The sequence below is a fragment of the Scatophagus argus genome, chromosome 21 (genome assembly GCF_020382885.2).
Source record: "Scatophagus argus isolate fScaArg1 chromosome 21, fScaArg1.pri, whole genome shotgun sequence".
NCBI lineage: Eukaryota > Metazoa > Chordata > Actinopteri > Scatophagidae > Scatophagus > Scatophagus argus.
Window position 1 is genome coordinate 9735629 of NC_058513.1, and position 24809 is coordinate 9760437.

General features: G+C 40.1%; 3 protein-coding genes across 5 annotated transcripts; 1 reads left to right on the plus strand and 2 right to left on the minus strand.

Annotated features, from left to right (window-relative positions):
• Nucleotides 1-1359: 1359 nt before the first annotated feature.
• Nucleotides 1360-4425, plus strand: ca15b (carbonic anhydrase XVb). Its single transcript, XM_046376625.1, has 9 exons — nt 1360-1492; nt 1787-1859; nt 1953-1979; nt 2080-2250; nt 2490-2638; nt 2728-2823; nt 2929-3007; nt 3126-3289; nt 3388-4425. Exons 2-9 carry the CDS (start codon nt 1787-1789, stop codon nt 3565-3567), a joined length of 939 nt encoding a protein of 312 aa, XP_046232581.1. The 5' UTR covers nt 1360-1492; the 3' UTR covers nt 3568-4425.
• Nucleotides 4426-5253: 828 nt separating this feature from the next.
• Nucleotides 5254-14910, minus strand: mmp25b (matrix metallopeptidase 25b). Of its 2 annotated transcripts, XM_046376621.1 has the most exons (11): nt 14762-14910; nt 14535-14626; nt 12266-12398; nt 12026-12170; nt 9949-10253; nt 9595-9774; nt 8772-8856; nt 8330-8412; nt 8055-8207; nt 7230-7523; nt 5254-6827 (listed from the first exon to the last, which is right to left on the minus strand). In XM_046376621.1, the coding sequence occupies exons 2-11, from the start codon at nt 14616-14618 to the stop codon at nt 6571-6573; spliced, it is 1719 nt and encodes a 572-aa protein (XP_046232577.1). In that variant the 5' UTR covers nt 14619-14626; nt 14762-14910; the 3' UTR covers nt 5254-6570. The 2 variants fall into 2 exon arrangements, with proteins under 2 accessions (XP_046232577.1, XP_046232578.1); XM_046376622.1 differs by lacking the exon at nt 14762-14910 and having other exon boundaries at nt 14535-14749.
• A 2437-nt stretch (nt 14911-17347) lies between these two features.
• On the minus strand, nt 17348-24379 carry pax10 (paired box 10). 2 transcript variants are annotated; one of them, XM_046378257.1, is made up of 7 exons: nt 24160-24379; nt 23775-23969; nt 21895-21977; nt 21654-21810; nt 21269-21342; nt 19453-19585; nt 17348-19351 (listed from the first exon to the last, which is right to left on the minus strand). In XM_046378257.1, the coding sequence occupies exons 1-7, from the start codon at nt 24263-24265 to the stop codon at nt 19251-19253; spliced, it is 849 nt and encodes a 282-aa protein (XP_046234213.1). In that variant the 5' UTR covers nt 24266-24379; the 3' UTR covers nt 17348-19250. The 2 variants fall into 2 exon arrangements, with proteins under 2 accessions (XP_046234213.1, XP_046234212.1); XM_046378256.1 differs by having other exon boundaries at nt 21618-21810.
• Between the last annotated feature and the right edge of the window lie 430 nt (nt 24380-24809).

The following is a 24809-nucleotide window of genomic DNA, read 5'->3' on the forward strand; positions in this document are numbered from 1 at the left end:
ATGAGCTTTAAGTGGGCTCAAGGAGGAGCTTATCAAACCCCATTTCTTCCAATGAGAAGCTCGCTATGAAGTTGTTTTCTAAATATTTACTGGTTACTCAATATATGTCTCCTAGGTCTCAGTCTTTTTGTTAATTATTCATGAACAGGAAAAACAAGTAAAACTGGGAGTGGAAACTAACAATAAAAAGTTTGGGATTTTATCATTCAACATACAAATGGTTTGAATTAAAATGGCACTTGTACGGCTGGCTGATTCACAGAGGAGTGGTGAGTAATCATACTCACTGCTGCATGCTTCTTTATAGAAATACCTGGTACTACTACCTGTTGGATAGCTGCCACCAAAATTGTCACTGTGTCAGCTCTTATTGGAAATCTAAATGAAATCAACAACTGCTACAGCAGTTGCAGGTGCCTGTGCAATTACAAACCCATTAATGCTGGTGTCATGTTTCCAAACTGTCTGAGCTGATGTGATGTGATGTGATGACAAACAAGGTATTTGTACAACAAATCACAGTGGATTTGAATGATAATTGCGGCAGTAAGAGTCAGTGAGTGAGGAAAAAGAAAAGTGTCCCCAGAACACTTTTATATTTTTCAGGATTTCACTGTGTTTATAGTTCCAGATTCTCAAAACCTGGACACTTTCCTTTGTGCCACAGAGAGGAAGAGTGAGCAGACTTGAACAGTATTGTTACATTGAGGGTGGGGTTGATATGTATGACACTCATGACATCCCATTATGCATCCAGTACAACTGGTTTTCGCAAAGAGTAAAAATTCATGTAAGAAGACATCCAAATGACTCCTCTGTCCGCTTAAGTAATCATTTGAAATAATTATTCTCCTAAGAGATTAGTGAACAAGTGGTTGTCTCAGATTCAAATACCTTCTTTGAGTTAACATTATTCAGATATTGTTTTTTATTCTGTTGCATTACAGGACAACAGTCCAATGATAACTGGCATTGACAAAGAAATTTGTTTGTAGATGGCTTTGAATTAAATAGTTTTATTGAGTCTTACACACTTGTAGCCACATTATTCAGCTGAAAAAGTACAATGGGATCAGCTGCGAGTTTTAATTAATGTGGATCCAAAGACAATTCTTGCAAAGTTCTCTGTCCTCGGATCAGTCCCAGCCTGACCCTTTTCTGACATCCTCTGTTTGTCGCCCCCGTCCTATTTTTAAATTGTCTGCAATTTTATTTATTTAATTTTACTGCACGTAATTACGTAACTACACACTTAGACCTACCTCATCTGTCGCTGCAATGCTGGTAGGTGGTGCCTGTTGTTCGTTATTAGTTATTAATTCAACCCTTACGTCTTAGAAGAAGCCCCAGAACATGTTTGCAGGCATTTTATCGCCGAGTCAGACGTCAGTAAGAGGCGGTAACCGATCGGCTTCTGATCGAGCCAATAAAACGCGGCAGGATGAGGCTCTGCGATCGTTAGACAGAGAGGTGCACAGGTGCGTGAAAGAAGGTAAGACACACTGCTGCTCAGGTTCAGCTGCGGATTAAGCCCCTTCACCTCTGAAAGCGCACTTACGGCGCTCTTTTTTTTTTTTTTTTTCCACTGCACAGTTTTTAAATTATCTTTTTGTCTTGATATTTTAAATTTTTTCACCATTTGACTTATTGTGCTAAAACAATTTAATCAGTCTCACTCAGGCATTTGTATGGCCACTGGTGCATTTTCTTTCTGATGATTTTAATGATTCTAGGTGTCCACTGGTTTTGGTGGATCGGGAGAAACTGACTTTTTGTGTTATTTTAGATGAACTGGCTTGTAGGTGTCCTCGCTGTGTGCGTCCTCGTACCCAGCATCCAGTGTGCCTCAGATACAATTGGTAGGTATTTCTGACATTTTTTTTCAGCTTGGCTTTATACTGATCCTCTGGATAAAGTGAGTTTGTAACTAAATGGTTTCTTTCCTCCTCCAGAGTGGTGTTATCATCTGCCAACCTGCAGTGAGTAATCTCTGCTTATCTTCAAATGTCTACAGTGTCAACTTACCATTTTAACCACAGATCCTCTTCAGCCACTAAAAGACTTTTTTCCTGTTTACAGATGACACTACCTGGCCAACCATTGCTCCTCAGTATTGCAGTGGCTCCCGGCAGTCGCCCATTAATATCGTCTCAGCATCTGCCCAACCTAATGCCAACCTGACTGCATTCACCTTTCGTAACTTCAGTAGCACTACTGCCTTGAATAAGATTGAAAACACCGGCAAGACAAGTGAGTTGTACTTGGCTATACAAGAAGGAATTAATAGTGAAGCCTTGGCACTTGACAATTTATTTTTGTTGGAAGTGTTAAGCCAAGAATGTACACTCCTTTGTGCCCAAAACACAAATTTTCATGTTGTACCATTATCTTTTGTACAGTCACCGATCACAGATTTTGAGCAGTGACTCTGGTGTCACCTGCTGAGCTTTTCCAGCTTCTTGAGCTTTTTTTGTTCCTCCTCCCTCCAGTTAAAGTCACCTTTAACAGTGGTGTTGGCGTTTCGGGTGGAGATTTGCCCGAGGCCTATGACAGCCTCCAGTTCCACTTGCATTGGGGTAATGGCTCGTCTGTCCCAGGCTCCGAGCACACTGTGAATGGCAAGCGCTATCCCATGGAGGTACTGCACAATCTCTGTTTCATGTCGAGCTGTATTAGTTTCGTCAATACAGACATGTTAAGATATCTTTTCTTTGCTTCACCCTTCAGTTACACATTGTGAACATCAAGTCATCCCACAATGGGAACACAACTCAGGCCATTGCAGACTCTACAGGCCTTGCTGCTCTCGGTTTTTTTATTGAGGTGAGAAAGGAGAAGTTTCTCTGATGCCAAAATACTGTATTATACTTGAGCCTAGTTTAAACAATGTGTATACTTTTTTTTCTTTTCTTTTTTTTAATAAAAAAGGAAATGTCAGGTAATGCAACGGGCCAACCTGAAAGCTGGAAAACTTTGACTTCCTACCTGGCCAACATCACGCAGAGCGGTAAGGAAATGTTTTACTGTTGTGGAAAGAAAGGAAAAAAAAAAAAGAGCTTATGTTTCAAAATGTGAGTAAGATGTGTCAGCTGCAGTCCCTTAAGAGATCTTAATTCCTCCTCCAGGCCAGTCTGCTTCATTGGCTCCTGGAATTTCACTGGACGATCTCCTGACTGGGGTGGATCGTGAAAGTTACTACCGTTATCTTGGTTCCTTGACCACCCCCACTTGCAACGAGGCTGTGATTTGGACTGTGTTCAAGGATTCAGTCAAAGTCAGCAAAGATTTGGTGAGTTTATTTTATTTATTTTTTTTTGTTTGCATTTGAAAGATGGTCAGCATAAATACTGTGTTTCACTCAACTAACTAGTTAAATCTCATCTCCAGATTGACCTCTTCAGCACCACATTACACGTCTCCAACAGCTCGTCGCCTTTAATGATCAATGTCTACAGAAACATCCAGCCATCACAACGGGTTACAACACAGGCTGCACGCAGCTCTGCCTCCACAACCTGCTACTCTCTGGGGCTGATGGCCCTGAGCCTTGCTCTGGGGAGGAGTTAAAAAAACTAAAAAACGAGATGGGAGGGTGGTCTGAATCTGTTGTGTGTCAGCAACTTGTAGTGTTGCTGGTAAACTTGTTGGCAATGGGGGTATGCCCTTTTTTCACCATCATTTATCACTTTCCCCATGTAATTGGTCTGATTTCAGCCTTGTCAATACATAAAATATGCACTCTACGAATCATGAGTGCCTTTAATTAAAGACGCACAAAGTATTTTCACATCCAAGTACGTCTGAGCCAACACCTTTCCATCTGGTTCATAATAATGCTGTTCTGATGTTAAAAACATTCAATGTGAAGTAATCTGTTGTATGCATATTTGCACCCACTGTACTGCATTTGTTGTGATGCAAACAAGAAGTTAGCAATTTGTTTTGAATAATTCAGGTAACTCGTGTCTGTCTTTTCAGCTGCCAAAGCTACCTTCAGGTGTCTGAATCTATGCAATTGCACTGCAAGTTTACTGGGAGGATGAAATAATGGTGTTTTAGAAATCCACTTTAAATAAGAGTGTAGCAGTATTGAGTTAATGTTGGCATGTATCTGTCTAGAGTTAAAATTGTCAATGGTTGCTATTGGTAGTTAATTTTACACTTTGTAAATGGATTTTCTAGTATTTTGTTCCCATCAGAGCAGATGCTAGCAGATGACATGTAGCCATTCTGGCTAACTAAACACTCAAAAATGAAACCTCTTTCAGTTGGTGTAATGAAGGATTGATGTGTCCACTCAGTCAGATGAACTTTATTTATCACAATGCTATACACTCCCTTTTCAACTTAAGCCCTGTGCTGCACTGCTTGAAAATGTAAACTGAACTGTGACTGTTACCAAAATAAAATAATGGTTTTCAACCACTTCAGTTCTAAGTTTTACTTTGATAATATGGAACCAATCCAGAAAATGCTGGAAATTTTATAGGCAGTATAACAAAAGGAAAAAAAAAAAACAGCATTGTGTAAAAGCTCTACAGGTAATCTCTATTCAGTTGGGCTGAACTTGAGCTAGACACTTGAGATGTGGCTTTTGAGAGTTTGCCTTTGTATTTCAAAACATAAATGACATGAAAGAGCAAAGTGGGTGTATTTTTATCGCAAACATCTCTGCTTAATTCCAAGTCATTTTGCTTCCTTATAGCTGACGTCTGTGTTGTCTGTTGTTCCTCATTGTGCCAGCTTACATAAACGTTGTCCACTTAAAGAACATAACAAATACCCATGTGCAAACTTCCCTGAGCAACTTGAATGTGCTCTGAAAAAAAAAAAAAAAAAGATTTAACGAGATAACTAGATGTACTGTTACGGTCTCCGTGGTAAGCATGTGCTACTGAAAAATCAGAGCTGTTAGTTCTCATATCAGGTGAATGTGAACCGCGTGAGTAACAACAGACACCAGTCCATAAGGCACTGTACGTGACTGAGATAAGTGCGTCATGGTCCAGTATGTCCCTAATCAAGATAGCCATCAATGTGCTAGGACAGTATATATGGGCCTGTCACTGGAGAATGATGAGCATGCACATGTATTTTGTTATCAAGATTTATCATATGTATATTGTTAGTCATACCTGTGGCTCAAGAACACAACTGTAGAGATCAAGTGATAATTTACACCCCCCCCCCCCCCCTTTTTTTTTAAAGAATTATGCTATCTGTAGCCAGGGACAAAGCTGAGACACACCAAAATGGAATTAATTAATTAATTTAAAGTCTTTTTAATGATGATCTTTCATTATAGTACAAATTTCAAATTATAGTCACATACATCTTTCATTATGGTCACATATAAACTGTCCAATCTGATGATTTTTTTCCATATGGACTTGCAGCTACAGCACAACATAATGTACAGTAACTGCCCTAACCTGAGAAAGACATTACATTTGAATCCAAATCCCAAAAGCCCATCTTTAAGCATTAAGTGATTTACTGACATTTACATCAACAGAGCTCCACCTCAGAAGCTCCACCTCAACAGGGCTCCACCTCAGAAGCACCACAGTGACAGGTGTCACAAAATGTGAAAATTTATACAGTTTTGATTTTTCCTTTTTTTCTCCGTCATTAATGTCGCCTGTCATCTCACATACCTGCCGTTCTCCACCTGCACTGTTGTGTCAGTGTGAGTCACCTAACCTCCTCACCTCCCAGCACAGATATTTTCCATTTCCTCAACATTTCCCCTGCATACATTTCAGCCCTCTTTCCTCTTGTTCAAGACCACAGCTTGTTGCTTAGTTTTCCCCAGCCATCTGATTTCCTGTTGCTGAACTCTACTTTAAACTCTTACCAAACTCTTTACACTGATCACTTTCAACTGTTCTGCCTCTGAGTCCTGGATGTGATTTCGCTTTACTGTGTGCCGAAACTGTACAATACCTTCAACCATGAGCATCAACAAAATCAACGAAAAGATGATTTCTTTTCTTGATCATGCCCATGTCTTAAAACTGAATATCAAACTCCAGAATATAGAAATCACCTGACTAACCACATTTCCTGCTTTACAACACACCGTCTGCAAGTTTAACTACCAAAGTGTTTCTGTTTGCATTGTGCACATGAATCTACTTTTGAGTTTTTGTTTTCTTTTTAAGAGCTCTGGCAAAGAAACTGACTATTGTACTTAAGAATGTTTGTGTCACCTGTTTACTGTCCAAACATATAGACGTGGTGTAAGGCCTCATTAAGGGAGTGGCCCTTGAGCTGGATTTATATGCTGAATTCCCATGCATCCTCCTACACAGGCTCTGTGTAATCCAATACTCCTTTGGCAACATGGAGGGAGGAGGCAAATGTACTATTTTCATGGGTCAGCAATGTGGTCTGATAAAGTAAGTATTCATGTCTCATGTTCAAGTATAAATCTGACGTGTCTGTTTATGACACTAGTTTGTAATTTGAAACCAGCGTGTGATTATTTTATTTATTTATCACCCTTCGGTGGAATAAGTGGAGCAATAGAAAATCAGACCAAAGCCAAAAAATTTAAAACTCGGGTGACTATTTTCTAATGAATTCATCCATTACTAATATAACAGGGATCAGGAGGAGCCTGCTGCCACTAAGGAATGAAGATGAACCCTTTATGTTGCAGCTGCACTCCTTCGGGATTCGAGGATTGACTGGAGTGGGGGTTGCAGGCGGAGCTGGACATCTGAGCCAGTCTACAGCGATGGATTTAGGAGTGACGACATCTTGGTTCAGTCCTCCATTTTTCAACACCCAGTAAAGGTTGTCCTTGAAGAAGTAGGTATCTCCTAAGGAGCAGAAGCAGTTCTTTCATATACTAGAGACTTGAACAGGGATGTTACAAAAAAATAAATATACTCTGGGCTCTACCGCAATATGACAGCTGTAGTTACTTCTTACATTGACAAAGCAAGAAACAAAATATGAAGTATGAAATATGATTAAACTTTGAAGATAACATTCATCCAATAGTCATTCAAGATGAACACATGTGGCATTTACAGAAATGGTATGCTGTTATTCAAGTCAGACAGTTGAATTTCATTTTGACTGATCAGTTTTCCTCCTCCCTTGCTTTGACAACATCTTCCAGCAGCTTGTGTAAGCCCGTTGAGAAATGTCATCACTCAAATGGTTTTGTTTTGTTTCACTTATCTAGAACTGGTGTCAGACACTCATGACAATGTTACCTTCTCCCCAGCTGATGACATCGTCCATGTGGGAAGGCACTCCAGCCCAGAGGCTGTTGTCTCGCGGATAACCTGGTTCTGGCTGCCTGTTCACCTGTTCACCTTTGCGACTCTCATCAAACCTCCAGAACTCCCCTCTGCTGAACAGGTAGGTCTTGCCGTTGTGGGCCCAGATGAAGGCTGCCTCCACCGTGTTCACCAGAGCCCCGCTCTTTCTTTTCATGCCCCAGTCGGAGATGGGCCGAGGGTAACCAGCCATGGCCACTGTGTCCTTGAAGACCCAGTACTGAGAACCTGGATAGGTGAAGGAAGTGTATGAGAGAATTTGTTTGTGCAAGTTAGAGTAAAAAACAAAATTTGCAAAACAGAAAAATAGTTCATGGTTTACTGGTTCAATGTGTTATGGGATATTTATTTTCATTTTATTTATCGGTTTTGGTAAAACAGCAGTATTAAGCAAACACAAACTTTATTTCCTGTCCTCAATTGCCCAGTTTAAAGGAGGAAGGGTTGTTGATTTTGCATTTCAAGTGGAGCTTACAAATTTTTGTCATGTCAGACCTTCTCTTCATTGATTTTCAGGAAGAAGTCAACTCGAATGATGACTTGTGGTTACTGTATTAATCTGAAGTTAAAATTATAATTTTTTTTTAATTTCTAACAATTTATTCTCTGTTTATGGTTTCTGTCATTGAGATTGTTTGTTTAATAAATGCTCTTGTGCTAGCATTTATCACCTTCCTGCTCAAAACCACCACCTTAAATATCAATGGTACACAAGGAAATAAGTAAGTGACACCTTCTGGTTATGATTCTATTTCTCACCTATAAAGAAAACAATGTGGCTGTCACTCTTCCTCTCATACACAGTGTCGATTTTGTTGGTTCCTGGCGGAAGGCCTATCCAGAAGTTTTTGATCAGTGCCGGACTGAGGGACACTAAAGACCCGTCTCGCTTAGTTCTCCAGAAGTGTGCACCTTTCCATGAAAAGAGAAAGTCATTCAGACGTAGTATAAATGTTATTTGGATCACCAAGTATATGTCTATACCTACATCAGCCTGAATATCCTCTTGTTACATGAACAATGTTTCCTCTTACCTTTAAAAAAGAAGACCTCTCCCCTGATATTTGCCACTGCATCAAAGCCTCCCTGACAGCGCTCGTGGAATGAGGGGTCAGGACTGGGACAGAAAAGCTTGGTCAAAACTCAGATTATATTTTATAGGATGATAGTTTAATTTTTAAAAAATCACTAGAGGTACTGTAAACACTGTCACAGTAAGGATAGATGAGAAGACTTTTATCTGCATCCACTGGTCTTAAATTACTTATCATCCATCCAACCATCCATCCAGCCCATCCATTTTCTATACTGCTTATCCATGCAGGCTCACAGGGATTACTCATCATCATATCATTTATTTGCCCATGAGTAAACTGAGTGCAAAGACAGGATATTTATAGTTTGTAAATGCAAATGATAAGTGCTTGTCTGGATGGATGTACGGTAGTTTTTTTTCTTTGCTCTGGCTCTACTCACAGATGTGTTGGTCTTGGAGGCGGAGGACTGGGCAGGTGAGGCAAGTCAGGATCACCACCACCTGGTGGCCGACTGTCCTTCACACCTAAAACAAAATGGTGACAGCAGATGATATTGAAAAGATGTTGAGAGCTGATAAAAATATGTACAAGCAACGCACATTCTTCTTAGCAGCAGGGCAGTTTGACAAACAGGATGCAAACATTTTATTTTCAAGAAGTGAGAGGAAACCACTGGACCGTTTGCATTGTTGCAGAGAGTAGTTCTCCAAGACAACTTGGAGAGAACTTGGATTGAAATTTTGTAGAGACATTCCTGGTTCTGACAGGACTTTAGTTCCTCTGGCTTTTTTCCTCTAGCTTCATTGTCAAGTTAAAAGTTGTATTTGTCTTACACTGTGGTTTATGACCAATTACATGATAAACTAATGGAATTCCCATCAGTCTCAGCTGCACTTTGTGTTTCGTTCTAAGCAGTAACTGTTAGAATGCTGAACATTACGTGGTAAACATCAGCAAGTTAGCGTCACTGCAGCAAATGCACAGCTTCACAGAGCTGTGACCATGTGATCCATGACTCTTGTTTCATTTCGCATTTAATGATCTTGCAAATCTAGTTTTGTCTCTTTACATTCTATTCCTCAGTACGTATTCAGTATTCCACGTCAGTACTGCCACAAGTCAAAATGAAACGTGAAAAAAAAACTTAAGCACATATAGAAAGCACTACATGTCAGCACATGCTGGAGACAGGATGAAAAGAATATCAGACATATCAGTCTGAGGTGCACTACATGACATAATTCATCCAACTGGTTATTTACCATAAAGCTGCTGGATGGCCAGCTTGTCATCCAGGTCCAGCTGAAAGCTGGGAATGTCTTCCACAGGACCCTGGTAATACGGTCTCATGATGGACGGGTCAGAGGAGGAATGGGACAGGCCCAGCGCATGGCCAAACTCATGCACTGCAACTGTGAACAAGTCCGTGCTGCTGCTGTCACCTGAGGAAGTGTGAAGCTAAAGTTTGACTAGACCACATAAACAATCATAAATTTAGAATTTGATGTCAGAGAACAAGCAGACAGATCAAGGGCTTGTTCATTATATTTTGCATGTCAGTAGACAGCCACATCTTTAGAACAGGTCCATCCATCATGATTTCAATCAACACATACCTCCATAGCTCCAGATCTCATGATCATCAAAGTGTGTGTCGCCTGCCACTTCATCCCTGCCAGGAAAGAAGGCGTGGGCCAGGGTGCCACCCTGCCCATCAAAAGGGTACCCGTCGTCGTGAAGCAAGCGGTTAAAAGACACTCTGATGTCCCCTCCAGCTGCAGCCCCCCCGCTGTTGCTTGGCAGCCGACGGAAATTCAAGGGGGCCACGTCGCTCCAAGCTTTGAACGCGTGAGTCAGAATGCTGTCGACCAAACCCTCTGACAGTCTGGGTGAGAGGGATGGTGACGGGTAGCTGTGGACACTTCAGACAAGAATAGATTTTTATTATAACAAAGTTTCAGTCTGTAAACTTTTAATTATCCTTTTTGAATTTCATTAGCTGTGCATTGTCTGGGAGATTCTTGTTTTGTTTTGTTCTTTGATACCATTTTTCACCTGTTGCACCTGTCACCTGTTGGTTTAGCTGCAAGATGGCGCCAGTGGGTTTTGCCTGCTGTGTATCTTCCCAAACAACGAGAGCACATCACTGTCTCCCTGTCCGTTTTCGGATTGATTTTAAAATTCTTTTATTTGTTTTTAAAGGTATTCATGGCCTCGCCCCGCAATATCTGTCTGACCTGCTTCAGCCCTACACTCCCTCACATGCTCTCAGGTCGGCAGACCAGTCATTACTCTTTGTCCCTAAGACAAAGAGGAAAATGAGAGGTGACCGAGCTTTTTCAGTTGCTGCCCCAAAGCTCTGGAATGAGCTGCCTTTGAAGATTAGGCAGACAGACTCACTTCCAGTTTTTAAATCCTCTCTTAAAACACATTTCTTCTCTTTGGCTTTTAACCAAAGAGATGTTGGCTTTTGTTTTCTATAGTTTTTTACTGTTTTATTGTTTTTATATTTTTCTATCTCTTTTATTGCCTTTTAATTTGTTTTTATTTCTGTTATGTTTTTTTAACTGTTTTTTTTGTGTGTGTGTACAGCACTTTGGCCGACGATGTTGTTTTTAAAGCGCTTTATAAATAAAGCTGAATTTAATTGAATTGAAAGCTGAACCATTTTTGGTCATTTTGATTTTCAAGAATTTGCTGAACTGTTTGACCCAAGGGTAAAGGATGAGCTAATCTATTGTCAACTAATCCAACGAAAAGACCAAAACCAAAAATCTTACTAAATTTATTAAGTATTTCCTGTGTAGCATAAGCCTGACATATCTTAATCCTGTGTGCCATATCAAAAACGCATGAGTAAGTCGCACTGTTGTACCTGACATGCTCCTTTCATTACTATGAACACAGACAATGTAGTTTATTTCAAATCAGTCTGATTATACGGCATCCATTTCCTGTAAATTCTCACTAGAAAATGAAATGTGTATTAATCTGCAGCTGAAAGTAGTCCCCAAAGAATTCAACATTTACTCCTGTTTGACTAATGTCGGGTAAAATCAAAAGTGTCCAGGAAATTACTGAGCCATTCCTAAAAATGAAACATTTGTGACTCAAAGTATTATGTTTTTAATAGGAATGAATTGACTTGGGGCTGAGTATGGAACTCAGATAGTACTGAGAGATGCACTGCACACTGTGTGTTTGTTTGGGTGTATGTGTATGGGTGTGTGTGGGTGTGTGTGTAATTATTGTCACTGTCTTACCTACATGTTTAGTTTTTAACTGCACATTGGAGACTGGTCAAACGAAATTTCAATCTTCTGTGCTAACCCCTGTTACATAGATTTTTGACAATAAAGTACACATTGACTTAACACATACGATCTTTAAAAGGCACTTTTTAACCACAAGAAAAATTAAGAATAACACCGACCTTGTTTTATTTTGCTCTTTTAAATCCTATTTGAATGTGTCTTTTTATATTGTTCTTTGTTTTTTCATAATTCCCCTATGTCTTACAGTGTTTAAAGCACTTTGATTACTTTGTTATTGAAAGATGCTATACAAACAAACCTTATCTTATAATGATTGTTGGACTAACTGGACTGGATTTGCAGGTTCTGATCCTACGCAGCAACACAAAAAAGTCTGAAAGCCATCAATAAGCCTGATTGTACACTGACCCAACCTCACCTCCATGTGAGGTCCGTTTTATACCACTTAAGGCCCGATAGAGCATATCTTTTCCTCCTCCTCCTCTTCCTCAGCCTATCTTCGCTCCCAACAATATCAGGGAGGGAGCATCGCGGTGTGGACATGAGTTTCAGGGTGTCACTGTCTGAGATATAAGTATGAGATATCATATGACCCCTGAACATGTGAAATTAAATATACACATAACATATTGTCCTAATAAAGCTGAGAAGTTGTTACCAAGCACCCCAGTTTCCGGGACTCCGCCGAATCTCTGCATAACACGAATGGCTTTCTCAATCCCATCTTTGGTCTGCAGTTTGCTTGTGCGTAGGTCAGGAGGAGGAAGGTAGCCATACCTGCTCAGCCAGTCCTGGACACAACCCGAGGAAACCAGAGGAATTTTTATTATCTGTTTGCCAGTAACAAACTTCTAATCTCAGTGGACCAACAACATGAGGGATGAAATCACTTTCATGAGTCAACTGAAAGATTTAGGGCGAATGCTGATGTCATGGAGGCTTTCTGATGCACTGCTTACGACTTTAAATCAGAGATTGTGCTCCTCACAAAACAGTGTGTCAGCCTTTTTTTTTTCCTCGTTAATATTATATGATAGTATACATGTCGAGTGAGTTGTTTGACGGGGCAAACGCACTGTACAAGTGTGCATACCACAAGCCCTAGTCAGAACAACTGAAAGGCCTACAGGGGGAAAAAAGCAGATAAATCCTGTGTAGTATTTTTTTACTGTGAAAAAAGAAAACCAAAATCTGTTACTTGAGGGGCTTTTGAAACCTGCACATCTTGCTGCATTGCCTCCACCCTTCTGCTGTTGTTACAAAGAGGAAAAGGTGTTGGCTCACTTTCCAACGGATGTCTTTCTGTTGGTTTTATGTTAGAAAAAGTTGTCCCTTCAAGTTGTTCAGTTTTCTACTCAGCCTTTGTATTTTATTTCCAACATAAATAGATAATTTTTTCTATGTTTTCCAATAAACTTTACAAATTTTGATTGAGAATATTTTGCAATTGTCAGGTCACCTTATTTTTAAGAACAAGTTCTATTAACAACACTCATACATCAGCAGCATCACACGGGATACAGACTAAACATGATGACTTTCATCATCGGGCTGTGCCGATGTGATTTCCGTTAAGGTCATAACCATCCACAGCAGAAGACTCAGCTCCATCCCAGTCACTGCAAAAAACGAAACCCACCTCCGTTATCGTTACTATACTTATTATAATTATTTGCAGGAAGCAGAGACATGCCTCGCTTTAAGTCTCAGCAGCTTCCCCTAAACCATCCAGCTCAGACTGAAACAAGGCTCACCGTTATTTCTCCTCCTTCAGTGTCTCTGGAGACGAGGCCGTGGCCGATCGATCTGACAACTCTCTTGTCTGTGCCCTCCCTCCCTGACAGCACAGCGATTCGTCGATCATGACTTCTTTTCCTGCTCATGAAGGATATTTCTGATCTGCCTTACTTACTTACTTATTGACTCCTTATGACATACTAGGGTTAGGGTCAGATACTGTATGTAACTGTCACCATCATTTATGTTTTATAAGACAGAGGTTTGTCAGGTTTGTCATTAACAATTGTACCAAAGCACAGTGTAATTTAAAAATATGTTTATTTACACAAGTTGAAGCCTGACAATACTGTATAATCGTATTAACAAAGTCAATATGATGACTTAGTCCAGAGGGTTTTATGGTTGATTTTTTTTTTTTTAATAATCTAACTTTTAAAAAGCATGACTTTCATGGTGATAGTGGAAGTGTAACTTTTTTTCTTCTCATACACATGACATACTAACACTCTTATATGCAAAGTTGTGCAAATTTTTTTGTGATTTTTGGGGAAGTGTGTGAATGCACTAGAAATGGGAAGCTGACAGGTTCCCAGATACTTAAATACTTCATAATTACTGAAAACTGTATTCAACAGATTGAAATGTCTTGAATATGGTGTCCATACATGTGCTGCAAAAAAACATGGGCCACACAGGGCTCATTTCCCCCACGTAAGCACACTTTTCTCCTAAAAACAAGTCTGTAAAAACAGCTAAATGCAAAAACAAAAAACATGGATGTGATGTCTTTTCTTGTGGCTTTTACCTCATGAGTCATCTGCACTCAACCTCATGTGCATCAGCCACCAGGCTCTATGCCATAGTCATAAGTTCTATATGACTTCCTCCTCGTATGGCAACCAAGAAAAGTGTTGTCAGAATGTGATGCTAATATATGACCCCACCAAGCATTTACATTTCAACAAATAACAACATGCAAATATTGTTCTCATAAAGAGAACACATATTTGTTGTTGCCCTAACATGACTGGGATTTAGAAGTCCAATCAGAGAAAATATCATAAACTTAAAATTAGACTGAAAGAAAAAGAAAAAAAAGAAAAAAAAATAATTTCTTCTGATAGTAAATTAGGTCATTATGATGCCAAGTAAAGTGAAGATAACATTTTCATCTCTTTAACACTCACCACTGCTCTACTGTATTGATCGGGCTGTGCTGATGTGATTTCCGTTAAGGTTATAACCATCCACAGCAGAAGACTCAGCTCCATCCCAGTCACTGCAAAAAACGAAACCCACCTCCGTTATCGTTACTGTACTTATTATAATTATTTGCAGGAAGCAGAGACATGCCTCGCTTTAAGTCTCAGCAGCTTCCCCTAAACCATCCAGCTCAGACTGAAACAAGGCTCACCGTTATTTCTCCTCCTTCAGTGTCTCTGGAGACGAGGCCGTGGCCGATCGATCTGACAACTCTCTTGTCTGTGCCCTCCCTCCCTGACAGCACAGCGATTCGTCGATCGTGACTTCTTTTCCGGTCTTTGAAACATGAAGGATATTTCTGATCTGCGCTTCTCTGTACTTTTGCGAGGAAATGAAGAATCTAGTTTGGTCAAAGGCGCACAGTGCAGGATTTGTCAGTTGTTTTTTAGTTTGTTTAGTTTAGTTGGTTAAGTTGATTGTTGGCTCTCATTACGACCTGAGGATGAGACTCAGAAATCAGTGTCGCTGGTGCTTGGTTTTCTGTATGTCATTTAGATTATTAGAGTATTCATTTGATGCTGAAGACAGAATGATCCTACTTGATGAATGATTATTTGGGTTTTGGCACCCCCCAAACCGCCAACCTCTGGTGCAACAGGCGGAAATCTCACAGATATTTGGGATGCAAAAAAGGGCTCCCAATGAATGAAAGGAGGTAAAAAATAGTTATGCTTCAACAAAGACATTTTTATTCCCCCCTGCCTTTAATTATCTTTGGCTAATAATTACTTTATACTGTATGTAACTGTCACCCTCATTTGTGTTTTATAAGACAGAGGTTTGTCAGGTTTGTCATTAAGAATTGTACCAAAGCACAGTGTAATTTAAAACATACGTTTATTTACAGAAGCTGAAGTCTGACAATAATAATCGTATTAAAATAGTCAATGATGACTTATGGTTGAACACATGACTTAAATTCAAGTCTAAATTTCAAATTTAATTTACAAATTAAAGTTGCACATTGTCAGTTCCTACCAGGCCATTTCTTTTATGTGTTTAACATTGTGGCTTCACAGTAAGAGGCTTCTGGGTATGGATCATGGCCCGGGCCTTTCTGTGCCTGCGTGGGTTTTTTTCCTCCAGGTTTTCTGGCTTCCTCCCACAATCCCAAAAATATGTACATCAGGTTTATTTGCTTCTCTACATTGCCCCAAGGTGTGAGTGTGTGTGGTTGTCTGTCTTTGTCTGTCGGCCCTTTGACTTACTGGCGACCAGTCCAGGGTGAACCCCGCCTCTCGCCTGTAGTCAGCTGGGATGCCCCCCCCAACGACCCAGCATCCCTTTGTATTTATGGCTCAGTCTCCCTCTGCAAACCATCAGCGGTGTTATCTTTCCCTCTGCCCCTCCTCCTCCTCCTCTCCCGTCTTTAATTTCTGCCTATCCTCCAGGGAACAAAGTGAGTCATGCCATTAGCACAATATGCTGCCCAGCTAATGGCTGGCTGGTTTCCATCATGTCCACTTCATGTTGCTTCACCAGTGGAAAACATGAAATTCCTTTAGCTGCCAGCATTTAGTAGTGGTGATTTCATGATGGAAGGTCCATTTATGCTGAGGTCATGTGCATGTGAGTTTAGACCACAAAAACTTAATGGCAAGAACTCCTGATGTTTGCATTGTGACAAACTCTGAGTGTTAAATCTCGGCTCTGTTGCTCAGCCTCTCTCTCTCTGGTGATGTGGCAACTGTAGTTTCTCCTTTTGTCTGTATTGTGCACCTTAAAACACTCACCCATCACACTCATGCAGCCTGAGTGTGATGGGTGAGTGTTTTAAGGTGCACTCAGGCTGCATGCACACACTGGATTACTGATCCTATACTGGCTTCTGTTATTTGTGCATTTGATTTACTGTTGTAAAATACTTTGTTTAATCCTCTGTAAATAGTGCATCCCTCATATTTATCACAAGGGGATATGACAGCAGGTTTCAAGTTTGTTTCTTTGGCTTTAACCATGTGCCAAGCCAAAGAAAGAGAGCAGGTCTACATCACATTGACCAGTGCTTTTTCTTTATCTTTACTGTTAACAAATATCTTAAACCCGAATTAGCTGATCCATGGACACTTGGGGGCAGTGTAAAACAAGCAATAAACACAACACTGACAGATCATCACATTTTAACTTGTTAGCAAACACTTGCACATTACAGATACAGAGCAACATTAGCATTCAGTTGGAGTTACCTTTCTGTCCATTTGATTGAAGTAAAATTCATTCTCCTTTAACTGTGTTTTGCTCTCAATTATCTCCTTGTTCACAAGCTAGTCACTAACCTTATCAGGCTGGAAGTGGACAATGGATCAACCAAAACAGTGAAGCTGTGAGCCATAAAACCAAAATATTGAGCTAAAAGGTACTAAAATGCTCCATACAACTGAGAGGAACTGCAGCATTGAGTGGTCTTCTGTGAATTTAACTCTATAAATTTTTATATACGTAAGTAGTTATGTGATCCATATCCAATCCAAATATTGATTATAACAACTTTAAATAAACCAAACTATGTCATCACATTACTTGAATGTTACTCTTGTCCCTTTCACCATGGCAGTGATGATGACTGTCTTTAAAGATATATATATTAATATTATTATATTTGGTGATAGTGATTATTTTATAAGAATTGTTTTTGTCAAACATCATTGCCATGATTTTATGTCAATTATGAACCTTTTTTTGTGGACAGTAAGGAAAATGTGAGATAAGATCAGAAATAAAGAGCTTCGAATTTCATTCATTACACACAGTTTTATTTTCATTAAAGGGATCCAAGGCCTTCACAAAAGGGTTGACTCTTGGTAACTATACAGTACTAACACAACACACAACAACAACAGAAAACAACACAGAGGACTCATGTGAACGAGTGAAAAGACAAATAAATAAGAGCTGAAAGACATTTCATATGAGTTCAAACTGAGATGCATCAACAAAAACAATAGTAAGAGGAAAGTGAGCAGAACTTCAAACTCTGCTAAGTACAGTAACAGGTTTTTGCACAATACTCGATTCTTTTCTGCATGTAGCTGATTGTCTATAGCGGCTTATTTTGGTCATGCACAGTCGATAAATGTCACTTTGATTGTATAGGCAGTGCTCCAAAAAATTCAGAGTTTTTTTTTCGGTTACCATCTCCGTTACTTCCACCTTTGATTGTCAGTCTTGCAAGCAAGCATTTGCATTTGATGGTCTGAAGACAGCCTAAGGTTTCTTTGCTGTGTAATGATGGTTGATTGTCACTGGCTGACGGATATGCTTTTTAATGACACGCAAAAAAATTCCCTGCCACTCCAAGTAGCCAATGTATGACTGCTAATTTTGTTATGGAATAGTTATGATGTATTCATATATATAAAACAAAAAAGAAAATTGCTTTAGTGTTGTTTTCAGCAAAAATCTGTGATCTGTAAATATGTAATATTTTCATGGTTGGCCTTATATCAGACAACATCTGATAGCAGTGTTGAAATGATACACCTCCAATATTTTATTTTAACAAATGAAATTTGTGCTTCAAGGATGATTTTAATCCACAATGTGCTACATTCTTCCCTCCAATAATATCTGACAATATTCCACAATTATCTTCATCATACACAGATGTCTGTACAAAAATATGCAGTATCAGTCTTAGTGTAATGTAGCTGACAGGGTAGGTAGGATTTACTTTTTTTATTGTATGTTTTTTTAAGTTTTAGTAAAAGTGATTGCCATAAGCAAGTCTAAAATCTTCACAGTAGCCTCACACAGCTTAGGGAACAAGCTCGCTATCACAATATCATTGAGCTGCTCAAGTAACAAGAAACTGTGGTTACACTTCACAATACATTGCTGGTATTTATTTAGTACTGCTGAATCGCCTCTTGAAGCGTTTCTATATGGTAGAATTACAATCATAACCCTGCCATTTGCTCAGCATGTCTGAGCAAAAGTATTGCTCAGGCATGCTGAACATTTGATATTTGAAAACTTCAAGACTGCACTACATGAAACTTTTTTTTTTTCTCTAAACCTTTTCTGCCACCCCATGGATAATATTTGTTAACACATGACAAGATAGTCTAAGCTCAAAAGTTCACCTGCTGGCTTTTCAGGGATTTCAACCACATCTCACAGTGTATTACAGCTCTGTGTAATAAAGACTATGTTTCCTCCTTCCCTGTTTTTCTTGTGTGACATGATAATAAAATATTGTGAAACTTCGAATACTAATTCTCAACAACCTGGTGATGCAAAGCACTGTCAGCTGTTGCACAGACAGTGTAACCTAAACCCTGCCATAAGTCTGATTCTAAACCTGACTTAATCCTGAATATACCTCATACTGATCCTACTTATGATGATCTCAGCCCTATGATTAACACACTATTTTAAAAAAAGCCCAACCTGATAGTACTAAGCAAATACCAGTATGACCAGAGTACTCTCAAGTGCAACCAAAGCTGCTCTTGGCTGAATTTGTAAACATTTAATGCATTTCGGGGTCCGTAACTCATTGAGGCCCCTCTATAGCTCAGTTCTGTGCTTCATTAAAACCCGAGTGTCTCCCATATTGTTTTCATGACACCTTTTTGTTACATGCCCCTCCACCCCCCCTTCCTCTTTGTTGCTGCCATTTGGCATCGATTGCCTGTTGTTCACTGTAATCTGGCCCAGTACTGGCCCAGGTTATGACTCATGCCCTGCTGCTCAGTTCCTGGAACCTGGACCGGCACTGAAACACCAGGCGATATGAGCCCTGAATGGAGGAAAGGGAGAAGAAACACAGAAACAATTATCATACATTTTAAGAAGCAGTCACAGATTACAGACACACATAAAGTCAGTAAACACACTCACCGGTATTAGAGTTGGCCGAGGACGGAGTCTGCAGATGAGGAGAGGAGTACGCTGATGAATCAAAGCTGCGCGGGGCAGAGGGTGATGGAGGTAACATGCAGGAGTAGGAGGAGGCCGACTGGGGAGGAATAGACTGAGAAGTGGACAAAAGAGTGGAGGGAGGAGAAATATTGGTTAGATTCATACTTTCTCTAATAAAGCCTCTTTTTGAAGTTGTACACAGCCATTGCTGTTTACCACACTGCATAAAGGCTGCATGCTTCCAGTTTAACCACATGGAGGTGCTAGAGTAGCGATCTACAGTATGAGTGAACTGCAGCAGCAGCTCACATTTTTTGAATTACAAAATTATTTCACTTATTCTCTGGTCTTTATATTTGTCTTATTCTGCCTTTTTTTTCTTCCATCAATACTATATAATTTTAAATTATTGATTTTTAGTATTACTAATATGCGTGGACCCCTGAAAGACCAACAGCCACTTTGGGGAAGCTAATGGATAGTCTAAAGTCTGCTCACTATGACTTATGCAGGGAATATAATGTAAAATACACAGATGTTAAATAATATTTTCAATCACAGTCAACAGACTTCTCAGTTTGTCTAATGTATCATTTCTGAAATTCATACGTGATAATTCATCAAAGAAGTAGTCAGGCCCATATTTTAGCAAAGCAATGTAGAGTGTCCCTAATCAAAGATCACCAGGAAAAATAACAATCAAAGCCAGCGTCCCAAGGTTTTTGCAGGTTCGTCAAATGTAAAATGTGTCTGTAAAAAACATTTCAGGAATGCTGGGAAACATCTAGTTTTAACATTGATTTCATTGCTGGCAAACCTCATACAACAGTTACGCCTGCAAAGATCTTTTATCCCCACTGACCGTCACAAAAATGAATGTACATCTCCAGATTTGTGTTGTGGGTGCTCTGCCTGAAGCCACACAGTCTTGAAGAAGCAAACAATTTTTCATGTCCATACCCTCATAATGCCAACCTTGTGGAGTAATAGGTAGGTCTGGGTATCGGTACTGCCTTTAAGGTATTGATCAAAACAACACAGTAATAAGTAATATTAAATTTCTCCAGGCAAACGCCACCTGCATTTGATCCTTTTTGTACCCAGATGTAGGAAAAATTTTATTTGTAATATATTTGAACTGTATTTTGCTCACAGACAATCACTGCAAGCTTTATTCAGTTTAATGTGACATGTGATTGGCCCAATACTGCAGCAGCTACAACCCATACAGTCAATGGTGTGATGGAGTTGACAGTTCAGCATGCCGAGATATCAAATTAAATATTCTACTGGTATCAGTATCACTTAAAGGGTACTGGTATTGTAATTTTTAAAATGATACACAGCCTTGGTAGTGGATGAGGCTATTCTGCTGTACAAATGGCACAATTAAACATAAACAGAGTAAAGCTTTTAAAGAGATTGTGTGTTTGTCAGCATCATCCTTAAATGACTACATTATTCACATATTTGCTTCCTTCCTCCTATTTTAAGCTTTGCGCCTTACTTTTACCTTATTATTGTTGTTGTTGTGGTTTTTATTAAATAATGACATGGAATTTGTTATTGTCATTGTTAGTAATTTGACCCGGACAATAGCAATAGAGAGAGATTTGATCAAAATAATAGGAAGTAATATCTGCAGTAATATTTATATATTTACATATTGTGCTATGTTTTCCACACTCAATGTAAACTTGAGGAGTTAATAAACACTTTTGGCTCTGAGACGATGACCTGCTTTGGCAAAGTTTGAAAGGCGATGATGAATGATGAATGATGATGAATGTCCAACCTGGACTCCAGATGAGAAAACTGACAGGGAGCTGTAGCTGGGCAGGGACGACTCAGCCTGACTCAACATGGACCCTGGAGAGAGACACAAACGCGCCCGCACACACATACACACGCACGCACACACACACGCACATGATGGGAACAACTCGCAGTGAAAATGTTGTAATATAGATGCCCTCTAATGGAGAAACTCTAATGGTTTTCCTGCCTGCAAAAATTCGAGCAGGGGAGCTCTCAGGTTAGTTGTTAGAAACCAGTTAAATATTTGCCACCAAACACATAAATCATGGAGATGCTCTATGAATGCGCTAATTAGACCTATTGTAACTGGAGAGAATAATAATGACCAGAGTTAAACAGTCGTCTTGCTGGGTGATGATCACCTGAACTGCTGCCGTGCTGCTGATGATAGACAGACGTGTTGAAAGAAGTAGTCAGAGGGGCTTGGCTCTGTGAACAGGAAGTCACACCCCCTGACCTCCTTTGATTGCGCAGCTTCTCCTCCCTCCTCCATTTGGCTCTTCGGTTTGAGAACCACACCTGTTAATCACATAGTGATTAAACAATGAGAGTACAGCTGCATGTCGAGCATTGCGGTTCTACAAATTCAGAGAGCTCCCTTACCTGTATCCGGGCCTCTGGTAAATCAATCTTGTTTGCCAATCTCTCCCTCGCAAAGACATCTGGGTAATGTGTCCTTTCAAACTCTGTGGAAGATATTAACTAATGTCAAACACACAGTGTGAGTCTTAATCGAGGGTGACAGGACGACAGGAGAGCAGCTCGTCTGATAGCCCGTGCTGCTCAGTGTTAACATGTTTTGGATTTGCATGTGTCTGTTCATGTGGAAAGAAAATTCAATCTTTATGCAGATTAAAGTAAAAATTACTCATCTATCTGACAAATATTTACCTGCATATCAGGTAATTACTGCTTCAGATCAGCATTGCTAATTGTCTTGCCATGTGATATATAAATTCAGGAAGCTGAGATGTATCCTTACAACCATATTTAAAAAATTTATCTGTTGCACTTTGTTTAAATTATTTATTATGATGGAACACGCAGAAAGTTCAAATGAAAGGATTCCAGTCGAGACGCTGCCTAGTTTTAGTCAGCACTAAAACTGAGCTGACTAAAACTAGACTGTAGACGAAAAATCCTCTTCGGTTTTCATTTTTGTCATCATTTATTCTCTACGTACTCACTTAAAAATGATCAGTATTACCACCTGACCTACAGCGTGTAACAGTCACAGAGGCTTGAGATAAGTCAATTCCTGACTCAGTGGTTGTTTAAACAACAGTGAGTTGTGTGTCTCAGAGACTTTCTCGATCAGAGTATCATTCCTCATTGTGGCAGTTAATTCATAGTTGACAAACTGCTGACATTTTTGTCGTTGACAAGTCGAAACGAGAATATGCCTCACCCTCTAAACGACAGTCTGAGTCATCCTAATGAACTCTGAGGTTTCAGTTTTAGTAATCGAGATGTCTGTATAGGTTTAACTGTCTGCACTTATTATGTTAGTTTAGCATATCAGTGGAACGTCACAAGAGAAGCCAGAACAAATTACTTACTTAACTAATTAATTTCTTACCTACTTAAGTTAAAATTTTGCTTAAAACAGACTCGGTTACATATGAGAAGGCAGCTGGGTGACTAATTATGTTATTGTGTATAAATTGCTGGGAATATTATTTTAACAGATAACCAGTCCCCTAAATGACTGAAGACCAAAGTTCATGCTGTTGACAATTTGTTGATAAATACATATTGCACAAAGATAACAATACTAGCTCTATGAATTATGTCTGTCTCACAAATTGTTATAATTGGCTTGGTTATAATTGGCGTCTGTGTCAACACATGATTGTTATTGTGCCGTGGCCGTGCACTGAGGTCAGTGTACCTCATTAATGTCATTTGTGCAGAGTGACCACACTGATACGTTTCCACTCGGCTGCACAGTGGACACTGCGTCCTTATTTAGCTCAAGGGGCCGCTGCAGCCATATCCAGTCAAGGGTGGCTTTCTGATCCCCCGATTTCAAGGCTACTAGGGCCAGATCTCACTGCATAATGCAACCACAGCAATGATGCATTATCAAAACTGTGCTGTTCACACCGCTAGAGGCTTTTTGGAAAAGATCAGGAATATTTAAGTTATATTTGCATGTGGAAGTGATCAAAAGTGGCAACGTTTCCTGTCCCTTGCACGAAAACTGATAAGAATCGTATTCTTAAATCTAAAGTCAGGCACAATACCTGATAAACAGCCTAATCTTTGTGTGTTAAGTAATTTCTCATATTTGTGTCCTCTGCCGTTTACCACAATGCTGTAAAAGAGATGTAAGGACTACAATCCAATAACAATGGTGTTGGCAGGGGAGAAAGCAGCAGGATAAGCTGCGTCATGACACACTCTGGTCTGGCTCGTTCCCATGGAGGGAAGCGATTGGTTGAAAAGCAAAGAGAGCGCTGTGCGTGCTTGCATGGCCTGACCTTTCTCCAGAGCCTCGATCTGCTCCTGTGTGAAGCTGGTCCTGTTCCTCTGCAGCTTCCTCTTGAGCTGCAGCCTGAGCTGAGACTCCTCACCCTCGTCCCTCTCCACGGGGACACCTCCCCCTCGGCCTGTCCCCCCTCCCCCTGCCTCTCCTCCCATGCTGCCCTCAGTGTCCAGCAGGCAGCCCTCCGACACTGTCAGAGAGGAAGGTGACAAAAGAGAAGTAGGAGTGTCAGGAGAATTCCTACTGCACAGCATGAAACGTCACAATTTAGCATAACTTGAGATTCATGCTTTGAACTAACAGCAAGTTGGTGAGACAGCCACAAGTGCTACATTTAACTGATGGTCTGTGAACATTGACGTTGAGAGATTTAAGCTCACCTGTGCTGTGTTGTGTCTGAACGCCAGTGGGGTCGTGGTACCAGTTGTTAGGCCCACTCCAGTTTGAGCTGCTCTGCAGGTTCAGCATGGTTAACTTCTCATACATACTACAAGTGTCCAAACCACCATGAAGAGAAATAAAGGAGTGGTGTCCTGCGCGTGTCCGCCCCTGTTCACTGTCACCTTTGGCTCCTGTCTTCCTCCTTCGATCCTCCAAATCCTTCCTCTTGGAGGGTGGGGGGTGTGGGTGGAAGAAGAGGAAAAGAAGGAGGGGTTCATATCGCATGAGTTCACACATGGTCGGCATTGTGGTGAATTAGCCTCACAATGACAGACAGAAATGGAGTTAGTTACATGGCCGCTGTCGTAACGTGTGTGTGTTATACATTGGTATGCTAGTATACCATGGGGAACGGAGGTACATTAGAACCCACTCTGAAAGCCATGACATTTATTATGCTACTTGCTTTTAGCTCCATCTCTGCTGATGAACCCGAGCGTGCATGCACACACACGTATGCACGAAAAGACAGCGCATTTACATGAAACCACAAACTGGCATCGCACCTAAGCTTTATGAACAAGATCTCCCATAAAACATTCGAACAAATGCACATTTAACTTTCAGTATAAGACATGAAAGTATGTTC

Bases quoted from the DNA above. Each gene is read 5' to 3' on its own strand.
- pax10 (XM_046378256.1), bottom strand. From the start codon at position 24,265: ATGTATGAGAAGTTAACCATGCTGAACCTGCAGAGCAGCTCAAACTGG. The intron at 21,978-23,774 runs GTCAGGCCATGC...TATCTTCCACAG, and splicing joins GATCGAGGCTCTGGAGAAAG to AGTTTGAAAGGACACATTAC. The intron at 21,343-21,617 runs GTCATTATTATT...GTCTCTCTCCAG, and splicing joins AAGACGACTGTTTAACTCTG to GGTCCATGTTGAGTCAGGCT.
- mmp25b (XM_046376621.1), bottom strand. From the start codon at position 14,618: ATGGAGCTGAGTCTTCTGCTGTGGATGGTTATAACCTTAACGGAAATC. The intron at 12,399-14,534 runs GTGAGTGTTAAA...GGTTGTGTCCAG, and splicing joins ATCAATACAGTAGAGCAGTG to GACTGGCTGAGCAGGTATGG. The intron at 8,413-8,771 runs GTGAGTAGAGCC...TTTCTGTCCCAG, and splicing joins CCTCCAAGACCAACACATCT to TCCTGACCCCTCATTCCACG.
- ca15b (XM_046376625.1), top strand. From the start codon at position 1,787: ATGAACTGGCTTGTAGGTGTCCTCGCTGTGTGCGTCCTCGTACCCAGC. The intron at 2,251-2,489 runs GTGAGTTGTACT...TCCTCCCTCCAG, and splicing joins TGAAAACACCGGCAAGACAA to TTAAAGTCACCTTTAACAGT. The intron at 2,639-2,727 runs GTACTGCACAAT...TTCACCCTTCAG, and splicing joins GCAAGCGCTATCCCATGGAG to TTACACATTGTGAACATCAA.